This window comes from Arvicola amphibius, chromosome 9 (assembly GCF_903992535.2).
Source record: "Arvicola amphibius chromosome 9, mArvAmp1.2, whole genome shotgun sequence".
Taxonomy (NCBI): domain Eukaryota; kingdom Metazoa; phylum Chordata; class Mammalia; order Rodentia; family Cricetidae; genus Arvicola; species Arvicola amphibius.
In genome coordinates, this window is record NC_052055.2 from 108,346,543 (window position 1) to 108,369,080 (window position 22,538).

Sequence of the window (22,538 nt, forward strand, 5' to 3'; positions counted from 1 at the left end):
ACTTATCCATTCTAGACTAGGCAAGCAAGCCTGGGAGGAGGGGGCTACAATTAGTGGCAGAGGGCTTGGCTCGCCTAGCATACCAGGCCTTGTGTCCTACCCCAAGATTGCCAAGGCCTCAGACCCTTTGCATGCTGGAAGACACAAAACTAGTTTTGTCCACCAGATAGCACTATTGGCCACCGGTGGTTTCTAAAGGGAAGACCTGAAGCATGACCTAGTGCTGTTTATTATAGGACTCATTTCCTGAGGTCACCAGTTACACTGAAGGATTATGACAGAGTGATCATCATCTTTCACTGCAACCATCTACAACAGTGGTTCTCAACCCATGGGTCGTGACCCCTTTAGGGGTTGCCTATCAAACACTTAAGACATTACAATTCATAACATTAGGAATAGGAAGATTACACTTAATGCAGTAATTTTATGACTGGGGTCACCACAACATGGACTGGATTAACTGGTGGCAGCATCGGGGAGATATTCTGAGAACCACTGCTCTAGAATGGTTTAGTGAACAACCTCTAGCCCACACTGTGCCTCACCCTACCTAGCAGCATTCAACCTAACAATTAAAAATGTGTGTTAGCAACTACCCACAAAAGGCTACCACCAGTCTGGAACCCCAGTGCTGATTCCTTCCCAGAGTGAAGCCGACAGGAAGGGCTCTAGAGCTCAGGGTCAGCCAAGCTAGCTGATCTGGAGAGCTCCAGCTTACGCGTACTTGACGCTTTCCGGGAAGAACACCATGTCCTTCAGCTGGTTTTCCTCGTCTTCACTTTTTCCCACTTCTTACATTAGACACCAAGTGTGTGGGTTCTCCACTCACCTGGTAGTTTTTTTGGCCAATCAGATGTTCTTCAGCTCCCTTCAGTTCTGATGCATACCTGTATGTGGTGCTGGATCCCACAACTGAGTATGCACCTCGGGCCAAAACACAAGACCCAAGGTTTGACTTCTGCTTGCCAACTGGAGGTTAGTACTTTGGCAGTTTGGATTACTCTGCTAGAACAGGTCAAGTAAACCAAACCCACTTAATAAAAACAAAACTCCTGAGGTACTGAGAGATGTAAGAGTGGCATACCTCTCTAACACAGAGTTGAACATGGTGACAACACACAGACGTGGAGCACACGGCTCCAACAGAGCCAGGCTACGCAAGAGCACTGAGCAGTGTGTACAGAGCATCAACAAAAGATAGAAAAAGATCTAAGAAAATGGCAAACCATTAAGAGCGACGGGAAGGAAGAACACAAGGAGCAGAAGTGGTGGGAAGTGCTCACCTCGTACACCTAGCGCTGAAGACACACCAGTCTATATAGCTCATTGTAAAAAGGAGGGCAAGATCACAAGTCTGAGACCACCATGTAGGTCTCACGTAGAGAAAAGGGGAACAGGGAGAAGCCACTGAGCGCCATGTTTGTTAACCACCAGCCATATTCAACAAGGGTATGAAACACAATTACTTTATTGATTTCTCACAATCAAATACTGCTAACTAGCATTACTTTCACACATGCATCATTCAGAACAAAGGAAGAGTTCCTCAGTATTTTCAAATGATGCATCATATAACACAAAGTTAGAACTTAAAATGCACCCTGATTAATTATGTAAACTGGTAATTTTTTAAAAAAGCATAACTAATAATTTGGTTCCTTTCTTCATAAAATGGAAATTTAAATATTTCTCCTGATAATCTTGAGGTTATCATTATGTTACGAGTAGTGCAAACTGGCACATACAGTTCCATCTGGAAGGGTGTATCTTACACACCGTATCTCAACAAACAAAATGTGCATAAAATGCATACAGTCAATGCATGATAGAAAGCATGTTCCAAATACAAGTGAGCCTCTCAGGCCACCATATTTAGCTTTTGCATTATCATTTATGGCATTATAGATTAATTACACATGACATACTTTTATACATTTAACCCTGAAGATAAGAAAAATAACTGTTTGAAAAATTATTCCAGGTAGCCATTTGGTTTGTATCATAAGAAAGCGAACCTCCATCCAGAGTTCAGTGTCTGCCAAGTCAGGATCACGAGCTTTAGTCGTAAGATAAGTGATGTTTCACAGTGACTTTCCCAGGTCCTGGCACCGCCTCTTCTCCCACAGTACACCAGATGAAGGAGCATTTCTGGGATTCCCCTGGGGCGTGGCTTTCCCTTTGTATTCTTTTCTGGATTAACTGTCACCAGCCTCTCCAATGGACTTCCATTTTAATCATTCATGAATCCTTTCAGAATGTCCTCAGAGAGCTCCATAAGAGGAAGTTCTGGAGAGGGAAAATCCAGAGGTGGAAGATTGGGTATTGGAATGTCCTTGCCTTTCCCAGTATTCGCAGCAAACTTCTGCCACGTTGAAGAGGCTGTGGCAGTGTCCGAATGTGGTGGCAAGCTCCACAGCTCTGACTTTTCTACAAAGTCGGCATCAACGTCCAGCTCCTTCTCTATTGGTCCTTTCAGGAGTCTGGCCTTCTCAGCCTTTAGTTGTTTATTTTCTTTTCTTAATCTTTCATTCTCAGCCACGAGGAACTCCACATGCCTCTTCAAATCTGCGATTTTGGTTGCCTGCTCCTCTATTATTGTTTTATCATCTTTTGGGGCTTTGCTTCCAATACATGGCTCTGTTGGCTCATTCTTTTGCTGCAGTAAATATAGCAGTGTGTCTGGATCCCTGTCAAAGACCCCCTGAAGCTCAGGGAGGCGCTTCTCTGTGGAAGGGATGTACGTCTGAGAAAGAAGAGGGTTCTGACCCTCCATGTCCTCAGAGGGCTTGTGAGATGCCTGCAGGTGGGGGGTTCCGTCCCTGTCCGTGCTGTGCTGTGCTTTCAACCGCTCCTCACGCTTGGCTCTCTTCCACCTCTCCTGGATGAGGAGAAGCTGTTTCATGTGGCTGTCCCGTTGCAATTCCAGTGAGAGGTGAGCCTGTGACATGGAAGAGAAGGTCAGTGTAAAGAACATCAGAGAGCTCCCAGGCTTATGTGCCTCAACACCTGCTTGACTGGCTGTGCAGTCTTCAGGAAGTGCGGTCTATAAGTGGCTTGCCCATGCAGTTCATAGCCAGTTTTCTGCTTCCTGATCTAGAGAGATTAACAAGCCATGCCTTGGGCTGTCACTATGAACTGAGTTCCAAGTGTCATGCTTCCTTACGACAATGGACTGTATCCCCTTCATCTCTGATCTTCCAATGCTCAGGGTGTTTGGAGAGCTTGATGAACACCATATGACAGCCATCACAAGCTCTACACTATCAGCTGTGGGCTGGTTCAAGTCAATCTGAGTTAAGCGTTTTTACTTTGCCAATGCCACAGCTTACAGGAACCATGTCCTTAGGTACCCATCATTATAAATCAAGACATTGTCTTTACAGCTAGGGGTGTAGTGCAGTGGAACGATGTTTGCTAGCATGTACAAAGACACAGGCTTGCTAGAGCCCTAAAAAGGGAAAAACCTTGGATAAAGATTTTCTAAAAAATATTTTGTGTATTTACATGTGTGTATATGTACAGGAAGGTTAGAAGAGGCAAAAGATCCCCTGGAACTAGACAAGCAGAATGTTATGAGACCCTGCCGTGACCCACATGGAATCCTGACTTGGCAGGCAAGACAATGAAGAAACGACAGACACAGGCACATGTCCAGAAAACATGATGGGGTCATACCAACTATCACTGCAACCTGATCTCAGCGTGTTTGTTTACCATGGACAGCACAGGGACAGGGGCTAGCTGGTCTCTGGAAGCAGAAACGTGGTCTCAAGCTGTAACTAACTGGGAGCACAAAGCAGCAGCAGCTAGTTTTTACACACATCAGCATTCAAACTTGAACTAAGGAAGAAGGCTTTGCCAGTTCTGAGATGGACGCACATGGGAAAAGGTTTTGCCAACTTCCCATGGTTCTGAAGCTATGGTCTTTGTCATGGCTGTACCCAAGTAAATAACCTGAGCTTCCTCTGCTAACTACAAACTGGTATGTGGGTGATGGGAACCAAATTCATGTCCTCTAGAAGAGCACTCAGTGTTTTTTACCTCTCCAGCCCCAGAATGAAGGTATGTTTAAGACATTTAAGTATCTTATGCTTAAGCACAGGCCTTCCCTAAACATATTAAGACAATATGAAGTCATCCTGAAACAGATCTCAAAGTCCAGGAATCATCTAAGTATCAAAGAAGCAAACAGGAGATTATTCAGATTTAAACTGCCTTTGACAAGCAAAGCGTTGTCCATCTAGTTCCCCTGGGCCATTCCTGCTTCCTCAATGTTAGCCAGTGGAGCCTGCGACCTGTGAGCAACAACAGGAAACAGGAAGGCAAGGCTGGAAGGCTAATGGCAGCTAACATAGTTTTCATTTCTTTCCTAAAATACATCCGTATATTTTTTAGTGTTTTGAGAAAGATATAAAACTTTAGGTTTTACCCAATTCAAATCTCCACAAGAAAACCTTTCTCTAAAAAAATTTTTTTTCAGCTGGACATGGTAGCACACAGCTTTAGTTCTGACACTGGAGAGACAGAGCTGGATGCATCTTGGATTTCAAGGCTACCCTGCTCTACACAGTGTGTTCCAGGCCAGAAAGGACTATATAGTCAGTCCCTGATCTAAATAAATAAATGATAAAAGACTTTTTGTTTGCTTGTTTTGATAATGGGGGAAGCAGTACAAGTGAGCGCAGTGCCAGTGGAGGCCAGAAGAGGGCACCAGATCCCTTTGCACAGAAGGTGTTTGTATGCTGCCTTGGCACAAGTACTGGGAACCATACTGGGCTCTCTTAACTGCTAAGTCATCTCTCCAGCCACCCAAACATTTCTGCAAATACTACTATTGTGTCTCACCTGCTCAGACTGTGTCAACTTCATGGCTTCAGAAAGATAAGCTGATTTTTAAAAAAAAAAAGAAGCAAATTAATATATGCACATCATTATTTTGTAACTTATAGGCTAATAATGGAAGTATTTACCCCCAGAGTACAGAACTTGGTCTTCTAAGCAATTGTGTTAAAAAGGCAACTTTGAAAACAGCATTAACTTCTCCCAAAAGAATGTCACTGGTAAATACGTATTCCCTAGCCCATCTTAAAAACTGGAGGCTTTAAACTTCTAAAGTTGGCAGGTTGGGGACCTAGCTGTAGTGGCATTTCATTTGTATTTTAATAAATAAAACTTGCCTGAAGGTCAGAGAGTAAAACAGCCCCACTGGTCAGCCTTACAAACCAGGCGCTGGTAATACACACTTTTAACTCCAGTAGCCACACTAGTTGCCATAGAAAGAAAACAAACCAGGCAGTGCATGCCTTTAATCCCAGCCTTAGAGAGGAATATAAAATGAAGGAGACGCTCACAGACTGAATCTCATCCTAAGATTCTTGGAAGCAAGATCACCATTTTCAGATTGAAGTCGAAGTAAGAGCATATGGCTGGCTGTTTTCCTTTTCTGACCTTCAGGTTGAACCCCAATTTCAGTCTCTGAGTATGTATTACTCGTGCTTCACCTAGCCACGGCAGAGTGCTTGCCTAACACAAACCTGGGCCCAACAATGCAGAACAAAAATATTTGTAGATTGTATGATAAAGGAACTGAACATTTAATTAGAAAAACTGTTTATTGAGAACCAAATTAAGTAGGAATTTACTGAGGCCTTATGCTCAACAAAAATATCAACAGATATATTTATGAGTGCCTATTTGAGTATCTGCTACTACATCATTGTGGTCTCCTATAAGAACTTTTTATCAATTGTTTCTTTGCTACATCAACACAATACCAACAGCCAACCACTAGTTAGGTACTTAACCCTAAGCTGGACACAGTGGCACACATGTAATTTCAGCATTTGGGAGGTTGACACAGGAGAATCACAAATTCAATTCAGACAACAACAAAACCTTAGAATATGATTATATCTAATATATGATAATATACTGTGTGAGGTATTAAGAACAGAATAATGCAATTTATGAAGACAGTCAAGCTTTTCTTATCTTGATCAAATTCTGGGTTACATAACCTGTTGAATTTTAATAGGCAATGCTGAAATCCTTACATTTTCTCTTTGGGCTAAGAGAAAGCTGACATGATTTGGATGTATCTTTGTTTCAAGTATGTTTTCAGGGGCTGAAGAAATAGATGGCTTAGTGGTTATAAGCACTGGCTGTTCATCCAGGAGTCAGGTTCAAGTCCCAGTATCCACTTGCTAGCTCTCAACTGTAACTCCAATCTCAGAATATCCAATGTCCTCTTCTGGCCTTTTTTAGGCTCCAGGGATAAACACTATGCACAAATATGTATATGCAAGCAAAACACCCATAAAATAAATAAAAATTATTTATTTTGTTTGCTTGCTTTCCAAGATGGGGTTTCTCTGTGTAACAGTCCTAGCTGTCCTGGAACTAGCTCTTACAGACCAGGCTGGCCTCAAACTCACAGAGCTCTGCCTGCCTCTGCCTCCCGAGTGCTGGGATTAAAGGTGTATGCCACCACCACCTGACCTAAAATTTATTTTTAAAAAGTTTTGTCTCTTAATCCCAGTGCTCTGTGAGTTCGAGGCCAGCCTGGTCTATGAGAGCTAGTTCCAGGACAGGCTCCAAAGCTACAGAGAAACCCTGTCTCAAAAAACAAAACAAAACAAAAGTTTAGTCTCATGATGTAGCACAGGCTGCCTTCAAACTCAACAAAACTCTTGATCAGCTTTCTAAGTGCTGGGACTTACAGGTCCATGGTAGACCTTGAATGTTCCTTAAAGTTCAGGTGATAAAGGCTTCTCTTCCAGGCAATGGCACATATGAGAAGACACTTGTAGAAACTGGTCCTCTCCTTCCACTGTGTGGGTTCCAGGGACTAAACTCAAGACATCAGGCTTGGTGGCAAGTACCTTACTGGCTCAAAGTTAAGAGCTGTCAAGAGGGGATAGCAGCTGAAGGCACTTGCAACACAAGCCTGACACACCTGTGTTCAATCCTTGGATCCCACTCCTAAAAGTTGTCCTCTAACCTACACACATGCACTATGGCACAAGTATACAACCCACACACACATGCACTATGGCACAAGCGTACACCACACACACACATGATATAGGAGATCCTTCTGTATTTCTGTTGCTTTCATTGGTTAATTAATAAAGAAACTGCTTGGCCTGATAGGTCAGAACATAGGTGGGTGGAGTAGACAGAACAGAATGTTGGGAAGAAGGCAATGAGGCAGACGCCATGGAGCCAGCCGCCAGATCAGACATACTGAATCTTTCCCGGTAAGCCACCACCTCGTGGTGCTACACAGATTAGAAATGGGTTAATCAATATGTGAGAGTTAGCCAATAAGAGGCTAGAAATAACGGGTCAGGCACTGTTTAAATGAATACAGTTTCCGTGTTATTATTTCCGGGGCTAAGCTAGCCGTGCAGAAACAGGGCAGGACGAAAAGCAGGCCTGCTCGCCACTTCATTACACACATGAACTATGACACAAGTGTACACCCCCAACACACACATGCGCTATGGTGCAAGTGTACACCCCCAACATACACATACTCTATGGTGCAAGTGTACACCCCCAACACACACATGCACTATGGCACAAGTGTATAGCCCCCCACACACACACTATAGCACAAGTACACAGACCCCCACACACAAATAAAATACTATGTTAATTTTCCTTAGATATTTCTGTCACAGTTATGAAAACCCAGAAAACTAGAGCCAAGTGGGGTCACTGTGATTCTGCCTGACTGTACTATTTAGAGGTCATTGGTACTCCTCTACAAAAGTTCAGAAGTGTAGAAAGGGAGGCTAGCCAAGGCATCTTAAAAGGCTGTATGTGGAGTTTAATGGGCAATTTCAGTGAGAGCACAGCAAGCCAGAATGCTGACCAGAATGTAAAGAGTAATGGCCAGGCTCAGGATTGCAGGCAAAAATGTAACCCTGACTGATATAAACCAAGAGCAAGTTCTATAATACTCAGGAACTTGAAATTCCTTTTTGAGTCATACTTATAGTTCTTTCATTTTTGCTTTTCATGTCTTTCCTCATCTACTTCTTTTTAGTCTGTATTCTGCTATATGTTCCTCTGTATGGCATTTTAGAGTCTTTCTGGAATAATCAGAATAAAGTAACAAATATTACTAATAATGGATCAAGCTCTTACTGACTGTCATCTTTTTGGAACTTCTGGTTTTTTTACACTAACTTCCCTCTACAGATATTACGACACTACTGTCTGGTCGCAATCCAAATACTTGAGATTTTTTTTTATTTTATTTTACAACTTAAAATTTCTTGTCTGCTAGGTTCTACCAACCTTGAGATTCAAATTAGATGTTTCTTCTCCAGAAAAAAAAGAAAGGGAGGGAGGGAGGGAGGGAAGAGGGAAGGAAGGAGACAGACAGAAAGAGGAAGGAAGGAAGGAAGGAAGGAAGGAAGGAAGGAAGGAAGGAAGGAAGGAAGGAAGGAAAGCTATCATCCTTGCTCCAGCCATACTGGCCAGGCTTACATACATCTCTTCAACTTCTCGGTGCTAAGTCTGTCAAGCTGCACTGTTTGCAAACCTGTAGTGACATTCCATCCAGAGCTCTGCTACTGCTTACATACACCATGGAATTTCTTACGACAGCCCTCTCATATTGTCTGCACACATGTGTCTCTTCTGAACTACAGTTTACTTTAAACCACCATCTTAACAATGAGAACATTGCCTGCTCTTCCAAAGGTCCTGAGTTCAATTCCCAGCAACCACATGGTGGCTCACAACCATCTGTAATGAGGTCTGGTGCCCTCTTCTGGCCTGCAGGTATACACACAGACAGAATATTGTATACATAATAAATAAATATTTAAAAAAAACCAATGAGAACAGCTTTCACAAAACCAAGTTTAGAACAACTGGAAACGCTGACTTTGGGAGCTCTCTGAAACTGAATATAACATGGTAGGGTAGCCACAGATAATCCAAAACTGCAAATAATTCATCAAGGGCCACACTACCACTTTGGAGATTTCTCACAATAAGGTCTTACAACTGGGACAAAAAAAAAAGGAAAGAAAAAGTTGTTTTAAAAGAAAAGGGGGACTAGAGAGATGGCTGGGCTGTTAAGAGCACTACTGCTCTTTAAAAGACCCAGATTTGGTTTCTAGCACCCACATAGCGGTGTATTCCAATTCCAGGGGATCCAATGTCCTCTCACCTCCATGAGCACCTGCACGAATGTGATACACATAAACAGGCAGGCATGCACATACACATAAATAAGTATCATTCTGAAATTTAAGAAAGAAAAATTGAGTGCACGACATGGTTGTCTCACAAAATTGCTGTGATAATCTCCTAATACTGAAATTTATGAAAGATGATCTCAAAAAAACTTTTTTTTACTTAAATTTTTTTCATAAACTATATTTTGATCATATTCTTTCCCTTCCCAACTCCTCCCAGATCCTTTCCACCTCCCTACCCACCCAACTTCATGTTTTTACTCTGGGGGGGGGGGGGATCAAAACAAAAACCAGCAAAGCAAAGCAAAACAAACAAACAAACAAAAAAACCCAAAATGTTCATTCCCCACCCACCCAAAAAACCATGAGGTCTGTTTTATGCGGGCCAGCTACTCACTCCTGTGCATGGGGCCTGCCCTGCCGTGTGGACAATATTCCCAGTGACTCTCCACTGCAGAAAACGTATTCCCTTCTCCAGCAGGTATCAGCTGCAATTAGCTTCTTGGTTAGGGGTGGGACTTGCTCACTACCCTTTCTCAGTCCTGGGATTTTCTGGTCTGAATCCCTATAAGTTTTAGTCATGTTCTGTGAATTCGTATGTCTATCAGTCCTATTGTGCTCAAAAAAATCTTAACAATATTGGCAATTACTTCTTCCAATTATAATATAAGGCTAATATTTAAAGTAGATGTTCAGGAGAGATTAACACCCCCAACCTACTTCCTTGCAACTTCTCTCCCACTGAGCTACACGGCCTAGTGTTGTCACAGCTGTTTGCATCCTCAGGACAGAAGACCTCAGGACGACTCTTTCCTCTCTCACGGTCTTCAGACTATCATGCACTGGTGCACACACACCCTACGGTGCTCGCTCCACTATAACCATAGCACACAGGAACCTAATTCACTACGGTTAATGCACCAGGGCTCTCGTCCACATCATGGTTTTCCTAAACATGGCGTACTCTCACAGGAGTTAGTACAAATCAACAATCTGGTCAATTATATGGTTGAGGAGAGATTTAATGACCACTGGTTTCGTGTTATAGAAAATCGCACCAGACATAAAAATACTATTATGAGGTACCTCGTTATGTACGCAAGACCTAGAGCAGACACATGGGCACACATGATAAAACTGGTTCTTGCTGGTGTTTTTTTAGGGAAGAGACTGGCTATATAGTGTGGTTGGTGTCAAATGTTGTGACATTCTTGCCTCTCACCCAAACTGTGAGGATTACAGGTGTGAGCCACTTGCTTACTACAATTAAATTTTTTTTCAGCTGGGTGTGACTGGCACATACCTGTAATCCAAGGACTTGGGGAGGCTGAGGCAGGAGGAGTGCTCAAGTCTGGGAAGGAACCGGGGCTATATAATGAGTACTAGGCCATCAAGGGTTAGATAAACAAGATCCTGAATCAAAAATATTTTTTCTCTTGATAATTACTTACAGGAAGAACATACTGAAAATTTATTCAAAGCAGTGCCCATTGTGACTTTGTATTTCAACAGTATAGTAACATTCCATTCCCTGCCAGGAAAGAATTCTGTTCTTGTGAGAAGGGAAGGAATAGCGCTTCCTAGCAGAAAGACTGCAGACCTTGTTCTAAAACAGATGCGATACCCAGTCTCAATGGAACTCGAACTTTGGAAAACTGAGCCCTCAGATCTATTTATAAGGCTAATTCAAAAATTTGGGACTCTGATAAGAAACCAACACATGCCAAGTGCGTAATTACACTAAGCTCCATCTCCAGCACCAGAAAGTCAGTAAACTAAGTGACATTTAGCAGTAGTTGCTACAATATATACATATATATAATATATATATAATAACACATATATATTAGTCATTGCTAAATGACAACTACCAATAACAAAGTATTCTTGTTCTTTTTGTTTTGTGACAGGATTTCTCTTGGTAGTCTAAGCTGGCCTCCAACTCATAGCAATACTCTGGCCTCAACCTGCCAACAGCTCTATCCAGTATTTCTTAAGAAAAATACTTACCTGTAGCCTTTTTGTGACAAGAAATCGCTTCTTCGTATTTCCCAGCAGCTAACAATCGGTCTGCACGTCGGCTCTGTTGGTGAGCCTAGAAAACAAACATTCTGAGTTACTCCAAATTACAAAACAAGATTTTTAAAAAACAATCTTTAGCAGGGTGGTGGTGGCACAAGCCTTTCATCCCAGCACTGGAGAAACAGAGGCAGGCAAGTGAGTTCAAAGCCAGGCTGGTCTACAGAGTGAGTTCTAGATCAAACAGGGTTGTTATGCAGAGAAGCCCTGTCTTGAAAAACAAACAAACAAAAACCCAAACAAACAAACTATGTTATGGAAGAAGTCAAGCTTAGAACCACATCATCTGATAAAAACTGGCAACTCCTCTCTACCCATAATCCTCTCCAGTTATCAGGTTCTAACAGCTAAGTGACCTCTATTTTTCCACAGATCAGAGTAACAAAAGACTTACAATCCCAGGTATTACTCAGAACATGCTTTCTCGATATTTAATTAGATATTTCAAAGAGACATCTTGTAGGTATTTTTAAAAGTCTATATAGTCTAAAGACTTTAATCAGGAAATGTATAATGAAAAATCCAAACTTCTCTTATAGCTGTTCACTCTTCCCTTTAAACATTAAAATTACTACTTACCTTAAAATTTTAAAAAATATGCAGTGAGGGATTCTGATTATTAATATTTGATATTACTATCTCTTCATATACAATTCATCAAAAAGAGAAAGGCTAAGTTATGTTGGGGCAGCTGGCCCAATCCCTGCGTTCAGGGGCGTGGCTGCTCCAGCGGGGTAGCCATGCCCCTTAAATAGGATTGGGGAGCCGGAAGGCGCCCCGTTCGTTTGCCCCGCGCTCACTCCGCTGGACCCTTGGTTCTGTAAGTTCCCTTATCTCCCTTTTTATTAAACTTGAATAATTATAAAAGGACTATTTTTGGTTATTTCCAATCTTCGCCGCATCAAAGTTAGAGGTTCTAAAAAGCAAAGGGTTTAGATGTCCCTACTGTAAAGGTATATAGCTAAATAGTGTCACCCTTCTTACATGGATACTTAGCTTCCCAAAGCCTCCACCCATGGAGTCACACACCTGTAATGCTGGCACTCAGGAGGAGGAGGAGCCAAGCCATCTCCTAGCCCAGGTTAGCCTGATCAACAGACCAGACAAAGACCAAAGGCTAGAAGGTGTAGTCAGTGGTAAAACATCTGTCCAGTATGACAGGGCACAAGCTTTCAGTTCAACTGCCAAAATGTCAGTAATCAGTCAGTCAATCAAACAAATAAATCCTCCAAAGGCTGGAGGTAAAGACACAGCTCAGAACAGAGCACCTGGCTGACTCTTACAAAGTTATTGGATCACAAACCTTCAAGAGCAACAACAAAAGAACTTGAATACACATTATTTCACTTACAGCTTTGTCAACCTGTTTCCTTCTCTTACATAACAAGGCCAGTAACTTATGTTAAGATTAGAACATTTTGCCAGGCAGTGGTGGTGCACGCCTTTAATCCCAGCACTCGGGAGGCAGGGGCGGGGGGGGGGGGGGGGGGGGGGGGGATCTCTGAGTTCAAGGACAGCCTGGTCTACAAGAGCTAGTTCCAGGACAGGCTCTAGAAACTACAGGGAAACCCTGTCTCGAAAAACAAAACAAAAAAAAAAAGATTAGAACATTTTAGCCAGGCAGTGGTGGTGCATGCCTTTAATCCCAGCACTTGGGAGGCAAAGGAAGGCAGATCTCTGTGAGTTCAAGGCCAGCCTGGGCTATAATATAGAATCAAAAGCTACAGAGAAACCCTGTCTCAAAATACCGGGGGGCATGGGTATGGGTGGGTTAATTTTAACCATGGAGGCTTGGACTGAGCAAAAAGTATGTTCTGAACACCTAAATATTTTCTAGTATCCATATAAAACATTTGGGGTGGGATGGGGCAGATTTCTGAGACAGGACCCCATGTCTGGCCTTGAAACCCTGTTCCTCTTGCTCTACGTAGCTCTTCTTACCTGCTGGGAGTACGCACGTGCACCACCCTCAGGTGAAAGGCAGACCTTTTGAGAAGACAGTATCAACAAGGGATCTGGCAGATCATCTGAATGAACAGTGGTATTCAACCAACAAGATCTTAGGCAGTAAGAGAACAGAAAAGTGAATGAAGGGGTCATATGTAGGTGCTTTCACCTTTTTTGAGCTCTAAAAATATAAAAAAGCCCACACTTTTTCTCTCACAAAGAAAACTTCTGTGAACCCCAGAGCCCTTCATAACAAGGACAGCACGAGAGTCAAGGGCTCTGTCTCTTCAAGCCCTGACTCTCACTCTAAACCAGCTAAACTGTCCCGCTCTGCCAGGGCTATTTTTTCACTGTCAATAAAAATTTCAATCAGGTCACTATTTTAGGAGTTGTAAAGAGAATTCAAACCATTCAGGCAGATCTGGGTAAAATGCAAATTTTCAGTCTATAGTTTTACAATAGGGTCTGCAAATCTACTGAGGCGAGGCTGTGCCTGAGGCTCCTGGACACATTTTAAGAAAGAATCAAAGACAAACCAGGAGTGGCAGCACACAATTTTAATCCCAGCATTTGAGAGGCAGGGGCAGGCGGATCTCTGAGTTAGAGACTACTCTGTTCTACAGAGCAAGTTCCAAGACAGCCAGGGATCTATAGAGAAACCTTGTCTCAAGCACACACACACGCGCGCGTGCACACACACACACACACACACACACACACACAAGAAGGAAGAGGTAAGGAAGTCAGAAAGGAGGAGGGAGGGAGGGACAGGAAGGAAGGAAAAAAGGAGAAAGAACGAAGGAAGGGACGGAGGGAAGCCAGAAGGAGCAAGGGCAAAGTGCAATCTGAGATGTCACAGATGACCGCTCACAACTCTATACCCAACCCTAAGGAGGCTGAAGCAGGATCACAAGTCAGAGGCCAATTGTAATGTCTCAGCTTCACGTCTGCCAGGCATGGTGGTGCACACCTATCTATAATCCTACTCCTTAGCAGGTGATGAAGGATGAAAATTTCAAAGTCATCCCTAGCTACATAATAAGCTTGAGATCAGTCTGTGCTGCATGAAACCCTGTCTCTAAACAGTAATAAAACGATAGCCAATAATTTGATTGTTAATGTTATTTTTTAAAGGACTCTTTAGGATTCCCACTTAAAACTGATCCGTTTAAATAAATTCAAAGTAAAAACCAGAAAAATCAAAACAGTTTACCCCTTTCTATACACTGCTTTTCCTCAACAACTATGATTCCTATGACAGGTGCTGCATTCTTATATTGCCTGGCTTTCTGGACACTTAAAAAGAATCCCAAACCCTGGATTTTCAAACCTGGGATCAGAAAGCAAGTATAGCAATAAACCTAAAGTGGTTTTGACTACAGGGCATTCTGAGAGTGGCCAGGCAGAAACAAAGGCCTGAAGGAAGTGAAACAGCAAAAAGCCCATCACAGGAATCCTACTCTTGAGTTCCAATCTGCACAGGCTCTCAGACACTGCGGTGTGGGAAGTCCTTCTGTGTGTTGTGTCACTTTTATTAAATCCTTCCTTTTTATTTAAACAGAAAAGGGGAAATGGTGTGGGAAGTCCTTCTGTATATGTGTTGCTTTTATTGGTTAATGAATAAAGAAGCTGCCTTTGCCTGTAATAGGATAGAATGGGGGGAGGGGGAGACACGACTAAGCTGAATTCTGGGAGAAAGAAGGCGGGCTCAGGGGAAGCCATGTAGCTCTGCCAGAGACAGACGCCAGACAGAACTTTACCCACTAAGCCACAGCCACATGGCGATGTACAGATTAATAGAATGGGTTAATTTACTAGCAATACACTTCAAAGAGATTAGACAAGAAGTGACTTAAATGATATAGTTTGAGTGATTATTTCATGGTCTGGGCAGCTGGGAACAAACAAGAAGCCTCCCTCTAGAGAAACTGTACACTGGTCTTCCTGCTCCTTCTTTGGGTAATATCTCTTTGACCTTAAGCTAATAGAAGTGAGTTCCCATTATCTAAAACCAACAAACATCCTAGCAACTACAATTAGGCTACTAAGTGAATGAATTTACGCTCAAGGACTTTTTCCTTTTGCCTGCTGCTTTAAAATTGCAAGTGCAAGGCCACCCTTCTCAGCACGGTGTTGCTTGCCTGTAGTACTAGCATGCAGAAGGCAGAGGCAGAACTCTGTCAACTGGAGGCCAGCCTGGTCTACACAGCTAGTTCCAGGACACAGAGAAATCTTGTCTCAAAACAAAACACCTCCAAAATTATAAATAACAGTATCTTCTTTTTTTTTTCTCCTCCCACCCCAACAGTATCTTCTGTATCTTTCAATTTACTAAGTTCTGACCTAAAGGAAGTGCTATATCGAGACGGGGAAAAAAAACAAAACAAAACAAAAAACAAACAAACAAAAAAACACCATTCCAAATATCAGAAAGAAGGCAGAGGATATATACTATATTCCTGACTGGTATGGCATTCAACTGGGAACAAAGGAGAAATATTAGCCTCATGCCCCTGTCCCAGTTCACTAGACAAACAAGTGTGAAGCAGTACCTCCACGCATGTGTACCTAATCAACTGTATAATCAACACAACAGTTCAACTGAAGCTAACTAACTGCTCCAGTAAACTTGAGGACCTCATTCCAACTCTGAAGACCACCTCTCTCCTTGTGCTATTTTGTCTATAAACTTTTTATGCCCATCAGTTTCTAGCTGAGCTTGTTCTTGTTTTTCCAAAGCTGTCACCACCTGCTGTGTAGACAGTGAGAATCTAGTATAGGATTCACATATGAAAACAATGTGGTGAATTCTGGTAGTATTAAGAAAAAATCCATAGGCTGGAGAGATGGCTAAGCAGAAGGAGCACAGGCTGCTCTTCCAGAGGACCTAGTAAGTTTGATTCCCAGCACCCAGATGGTGTGGCTCATTAAAGTCTGAAACTCTACTTCCTGGGGGCCCAATGACGTCTTCTGGCCCAAGGGGCACCAAGCACATATGTGGTACACAAATGTATATGAAAGCAAAGCACTAACACACACAAACACACAAAACAGTAAATATTACAGCACCTCATATTCAGTAAAAAGTTATAGTTTGGCTTTATTTTGTGTGAAATGTGAGAGGCCAATGTTTCTGCAGAAGCACAAGATATATTCCATGACACAGCAGCTTGGCAGTACTACACCCAAAACTGACTTACCAATCTGTAAGGATTTCTCATGCAGATCACAGTTAAAGCAGATGGGTAAATAATGCTCAAATACAAAGCTCAATGACTTATTTTAGATTCTGGCTTCCAAACCCCACTATCTCAACTTATTCTGCATTTAATGCCATAATCTATGAAACTGGCAGAATAGCGCATCTAGATATTAAGACAAGATAAATAAGAGACACAATGATGCCCTACCATTTACTAATTGTTGGCTATAAGCCGGCACTCCATGCTCCTCACCCAGAATGCTCCCAAGTAATTCCAACTATACCTATGGCATAGGATTATTTTCCTTGGGTTATTTTTAGAACACAAAGGGGATTGAAATAGCCTCTTTCTTCTTTAAAGATTTTAATTCTACTATCACTAGTTTGAAACAGTTACAAAGACCTCAGCTACATAAAGACAGCTACTCTTTAGCCCATGATAGGACTCTTTTTCTTGTATGAGATGCCTGAAAACATTAACCACTTCAGGCAGTGGTTGGGAACTAAACACTCCAGAAAGCTCAGTTATTTAACCAACACTCCCAGTACTCTTTTTTTTTTTTTTTTTTTTTTTTTTTTTTTTTTTTTTTTTTTTTTTTTTGGCGAGACAGGGTTTCTCTGTAGCTTTGGGGCCTGTCCTGGAACTAGCTCTTGTAGACCAGGCTGGCCTCGGACTCACAGAGATTCACAGGCCTCTGCTGGTATTAAAGGCGTGCACCACCACCGCCCAGCTATGCCCAGCCCTCTTAAGCCTAACAGAGAGAAAACTGGGGTGACTGAAGGACGAACACGTAAAAAGCAAAGCAACAACAAAGCAAGTGTGGCTGTGTAGTCCCATGGGTACTGCCTGCAGCAGCCTAGGCAAGTAAAACATAAACAAAAGTCATAGACACTAAAACTGACATCACTACCCACGTTGCAGCACTAGAAATGATCTCATGGACGTTTGGCCAATCATTTGCTACCAGCCAAATGCCAGAATTTAATGCATGGAAAGAAATACTAATACACACTAAGTGATTTGGTAAGTTACAATTTTTCCATACTTAAAGTTAACAAGCTGAGTGGTGGTGCAGGCTTGTCATCACAGCACTCAAGAAACTGAGGCAGGAAGATCACAAGGTTAAAGCTAGCCTGAACTGTACACACTGTGGCCTTGTCTTATGACCCTACCTCAAACAGGCAAATAACAAAAAGGAAAAAACTTGATATGATAAATTGATCTAGACTTGAAAGACTATTTTTCATTCAAAGGACATAAAACTTCTCTTGACCAAATCTGAAAATCAGAGAGCTAGCACATCTGTCATACTTACATATTAAAATATTGTAATAATTTAGCCAGGCGGTGGTGGGGCACACCTTTAATCCCAGCACTTGGGAGGCAGAAGTAGAGGCAGGCAGATCTCTGTGATTTCAAGGCCAACCTGGTCTACAAGAGCTAGTTCCACGACAGGTTCCAAAGCCACAGAGAAACCTTGTCTTGAAACCCCCCAAAAATAATAATTCAAACTAGTCTCTTCCATGTTCTGAAAACTCACTGTGAGGAAATTAATCTTGCTATAATGCTAATAATAAAACTCCACAGCAAAAGCAATAGTGACACAGAGCTCAATATAAAGACCAAGGAAAATGAAAAGTACACAAATATGGAAGCCTTCTTAGGAGCAGGTCATAATGAGTTGAAATGCAAAATGCACTTAAGTCACTGCCCTAAGCTATTGTTTAACTTCCCTCAAGTTAGACTTGTTCATCAGCAAATCTCTCGAACAGGTCTTACTAAATTCCAAGGATGCTCTGAGGACACATAACCCCTGTACAGTAGTGAAGTCCTTATATTATGAATCTGGAGTACACTCCAGTAATAAACTTGTAGTTTACTAGAATTTTCATAGATACGCATTAAGTCAGAATTTAGAGCTACCTTTTTTTAAATATTTTTTTATGTACAAAATATTCTGTCTGCATGTATGCCTGAAGGCCAGAAGAGGGTACCAGACCTCATTATAGACGGTTGTGAGCCACCATGTGGTTGCTGGGAATTGAACTCAGGACCTTTCGAGAGCCATCTCTCCAGCCCCTAGAGCTACCTTTAAAGTTGAGTAAAGATGATACCGTGGTGTATTCACTGATGCCCTACCCCCTCAAAAGAGAACATCTCCAAAAAACTTTTAAGTCTAGGGCTCAGGGGATAGATACTCGCTACCAACCTGGTTACATGAGTTCACTCTCCAAGCCCATATGGAGAACTAACACTCCCAAGTTGTCCTGATTTCACATATGTGAAACATGCATACACAAACCCGAGTCTTCTACAGCTCTGACTGAGGCTTACCACTGCTACTTTGCCACATGCTTCTTTCAAGTTAACATCCAGCCGTTATCGAGTAAAGAGCTAGGCCGGAAAGCCAGCAATCTTCAAAATCTCAAAAGCCTTAAAAATTCAAGCTGCCACATGTCTGAAGCTCGTCACATAAATGTTAAGACCACAGAAAATGAAACTATATGAGCCTCCTAATTTACTTATTTAAAAACTTACCAGGGCATGGAGACACAGGCATTTAGAATAATAACGAAGTCCAGCATTTAAAAAGCAGAAGCAGGATGACCCAGTGCCTAAGACCAGCCTCTGCGACAGAGTGACAGTGGAGCTGGCATGGCTCAAACAAGCAGGAGATAAACCTAAGTTCCGTGGCCATCGTTTACCTAATTTTTCCTAGACTGAGCACCTGGTGCTCACTGAAAGCCAGGTTCAGTCTTCTCACAAGTACAACACACCAGTGGAGCTGGAGTCACGCTACACCCTGGTGCCAAATAAAGTGAAGCTACCTGGAACAGAACCAGTGATGGTTCTGTAAGGACACTTGAACTTTGAAGCACTTTGTAAACAGCTGGCTACCACTCCTAATATTCCTGTGGACTTTCGGGATTGAGCCATCCACACTTCATTGCAAACTATACTGACCTCGCGAGTTCTCTTAAAAACCAGAGAGGGGTAAGGTATTCCCCTGGCTTTCAAAACCTCACCAGTGTGGTCATCCTTAAGTGTAAACAACTGAGGAATGGAGGCAGGGCCTAACTTAGTAACCCTGGGATAGGATTCTCGGAGCTGCTAACCTGGTTCCAAAAGAGGTGGCCACTCTCAGGCGTTCAAGCTCAACCACTCCAAATAAAGCTCATTAAGGAAAATGTCAAGGGCTCTCATTAAACCAGCGGCTAAATCCTCGAATGTTCTAACTATAAAGCACGGTTCTCCGTGCCCTCTATTTGTTTACTCCTTTAATCCTCACAAGGAACCTGAAAAAGAAAATGAGGTGAATTTTTTTGCTCCAGGTCCCGAAGCTATTAGGTGACTAAGCCAGAGTTCAAATCCGAGCAGATTTTTTGGCTCCAGAAATCTATACTCTCAAGCCACAGGTTCTGGCTTCTCTGCCCAGCATGGCCAAGTCAGCAGGGCTGGGTTCCAAAGGCAGAACTCAATCCTCCCTGGTCCTGTTCCCAATCCCACCACATTACAAACCACCTACAGACTCGGGACTTCAAAGTCCCAGTCTGCAACGCTGAGAAATCAAACGTCTGTAGCGAAATTACGTGAACCTTTGCCACGAAACCCAAAGACGCCTTGTGACCACTCTGGGAAAAATACGAACTCCCAAAACCAAAAAACTCTGTGGGAGGTTAGGGGTTTTGTGGGGACGTTTGCTGAGTCCTCCCCACTCCCCCTTTTTTTGACTAAAACAGACCAGGGTCCCTGTGCGAACGTCTCTGGTAATTTCGACAGGACTAAAGCAATTGAACTGGGATGCGGGGAGGGGACTGCGGTTCGTGCCCAGCTGTCTCCAAAGAGCCTCCGTTGGCGCAGCTGTGAGGGCAGCCTGGGAATGGGGGGTGTGAGAGGTGCGGCCCGGACACCCCGACTTTGCCCGCGGCCTGCAGGCGGCTACGTGGCGCTGGGACGCGGTCCCAGCAGGGCAGAAGCGACGGGCCCCGAGGGAGCGGCCTGGGTACCGGGGGTCGAGGTTCCCTTCCGCTCGCGGTTTCCCCGGTCAATCCGGGTTGTCCCTCAGCCCGCGTTCCCCCTCATCCTTGATCGTCCCCCCCGTAGCCGCGCGTTCTCCCTCAGCCCCGCCACTACTCACAAGGTTGAGGGGTCCTTCCATCACTTCCATAGACCCCGGGGTGAGCGGCGGCCCGAGGCGAAACGGCGGCTCCCGGGCACATGGAGGGGCGGCGAGAGCAGGAGACGCGGCGGCTGGCCGAGTCCGCCGGCTCCACACAACACCCGGAGCCGGCAGTGAGCGCCCGAGAGCGACGACCGCGCCACTTCCGCCTCCGACGCCGCGCCGCGGGGCCGTCCTTGCGTCGCACGCATGACGTCGTGACGTTACGCGCCGGCGGGGAGCGGAGCCTGCGGGTGGGAGTGAAGCCGGGAGGGGCGGGGCTGAGGATGGGACGGGGAGGGGTGAGGCTGAGGGCGGGGTATTCAGCTAACTGACGCGAGCCCCCTCTCCTCGCGAGAGTCAGGGTTTAGGCTGCTTGACCTCGGCCACCTCGTCACGTGAGGAGCTGGGTCAGGGTAGTAGTTCTGTGGCCTCTTTGCATAGTTGATCTTTCTTGCTTCCCTCCGGCAGCAGGCTTTCTCAGGTCCTCTCTTCTGGCCTCCACCCCTCCTTTCCTGTTTCTGTTCTAACTATTGACTTTTTTTTCCTCTGTAGCTTTGGAGCCTGTCCTAGAACTAGCTCTTGTAGACCAGGCTGGCCTCGAACTCACAGAGATCCGCCTGCCTCTGCCTCCCGAGTGCTGAGATTAAAGGCGTGCGCCACCACTGCCCGGCCCTGTTGACTTTTTCAAGAACAGCTAAGATTACGTCATGCTCCAGGTCAATTTATAGGAGGTGTCAACGCTTTTACCTTTTGAGAAAGAAACTGTGTAGCCCTGACCTTGAATTTGTATCAGTCCTACAATCCTTGAACCTCAGCTTCCGGGGGCAACCACACCTCTACTACATCTTGGGGATTGACAGGTAAATGACCCCAGGTTTAGACTTAAAAGTTTGCTCACAAACAGGTCAGGCGGTGGTGGCACACGCTTTTAATCCCAGCACTTGGGAGGCAGTGGCAGGCGGATCTCTGTGTGCTTAAGGCCAGCCTGGCAACGGAGCGAGTTCCAGGACGGGCTCCAAAGCTACAGAGAAACCCTGTCACAAAAAAACAAAACAACCAAAAAAAAGTTGCTCACAAACTAATACTAAAAGCAGAAGGATTGCAAACAGCCAGTTATAACTGTTCTTCAGCAACGCTACAACTATGTCCTATAGTTGCTAGGACTTTTCTGTTGCAGAATCCACTGGCAAGTAGATATGGGAAAGGAAGATACAGAGGATCTGAGAGAGAATAACCAAGATACTGTTGGATGAAGGAAACAGGGCTTATCTGGAGATTTTACAGGACCAAATGTTAGTGTCTACGTAGTGCAGTCTTACACAACACAGCTCAAAGGAGACTGGCTCACTCATTGGGAGGGACTTGAGCTATTAAGGAACTGTCCCCTTGTTTGAACTGGACTTTTTTTTTTTTGCCTGGTCCTCATCTCTAACTTCACCATGAACAAAAGGAAAGACAGTCTTTAGACTGAAATAGATTATAGTTCTAGTTGTTTTCTGAGACCACACACGTGTCGACGTGTGTGCAGAGAACAGCCCCCATTTCCCTTCAGGCTTATTCAATATAAAGTAATTTCCCAAGGCTTTCCTACTCTCTTAATTTCCTGCCATGGATGGTTTAACTGCGTAGTGTGCTTTGTAGGCTCCTAAGCACTTATTTATATATGCACTCTTTCGGTTCCCAACAGGCTTAAATTAGTGCCCAGCCTGATGTCATAAAATTAAACAGCCTAGCGAGGTCTCAAATCCAGGTCTGACTGGCTTTCGACCTGGTTCTCTGCCGGCAATAGCCGGACTAGCCTGTTAGGGTAACCCAGTGCAATCGCTGGGGTTATTTTGGGTTTTTACAAGCTCTCAATCCTGAGTACTATGAGATTCAAGCTAAAAAGAGAGTTGCTATTGTTAGTGACTGTGTTCTCCTCTAGGG

The 22,538-nt window shown here is 43.7% G+C and overlaps 1 protein-coding gene across 2 annotated transcripts; it reads right to left on the bottom strand.

The window, feature by feature from the left end:
• Positions 1 to 1,453: 1,453 nt before the first annotated feature.
• Nrbf2 (nuclear receptor binding factor 2) lies at positions 1,454 to 20,802 on the bottom strand. Of its 2 annotated transcripts, XM_038343090.1 has the most exons (4): positions 20,589 to 20,800; positions 11,232 to 11,316; positions 4,849 to 4,889; positions 1,454 to 2,941 (listed from the first exon to the last, which is right to left on the bottom strand). In XM_038343090.1, exons 1-4 carry the CDS (start codon positions 20,616 to 20,618, stop codon positions 2,234 to 2,236), a joined length of 864 nt encoding a protein of 287 aa, XP_038199018.1. In that variant the 5' UTR covers positions 20,619 to 20,800; the 3' UTR covers positions 1,454 to 2,233. The 2 variants fall into 2 exon arrangements, with proteins under 2 accessions (XP_038199018.1, XP_038199019.1); XM_038343091.1 differs by lacking the exon at positions 11,232 to 11,316 and having other exon boundaries at positions 20,589 to 20,802.
• Positions 20,803 to 22,538: the final 1,736 nt, after the last annotated feature.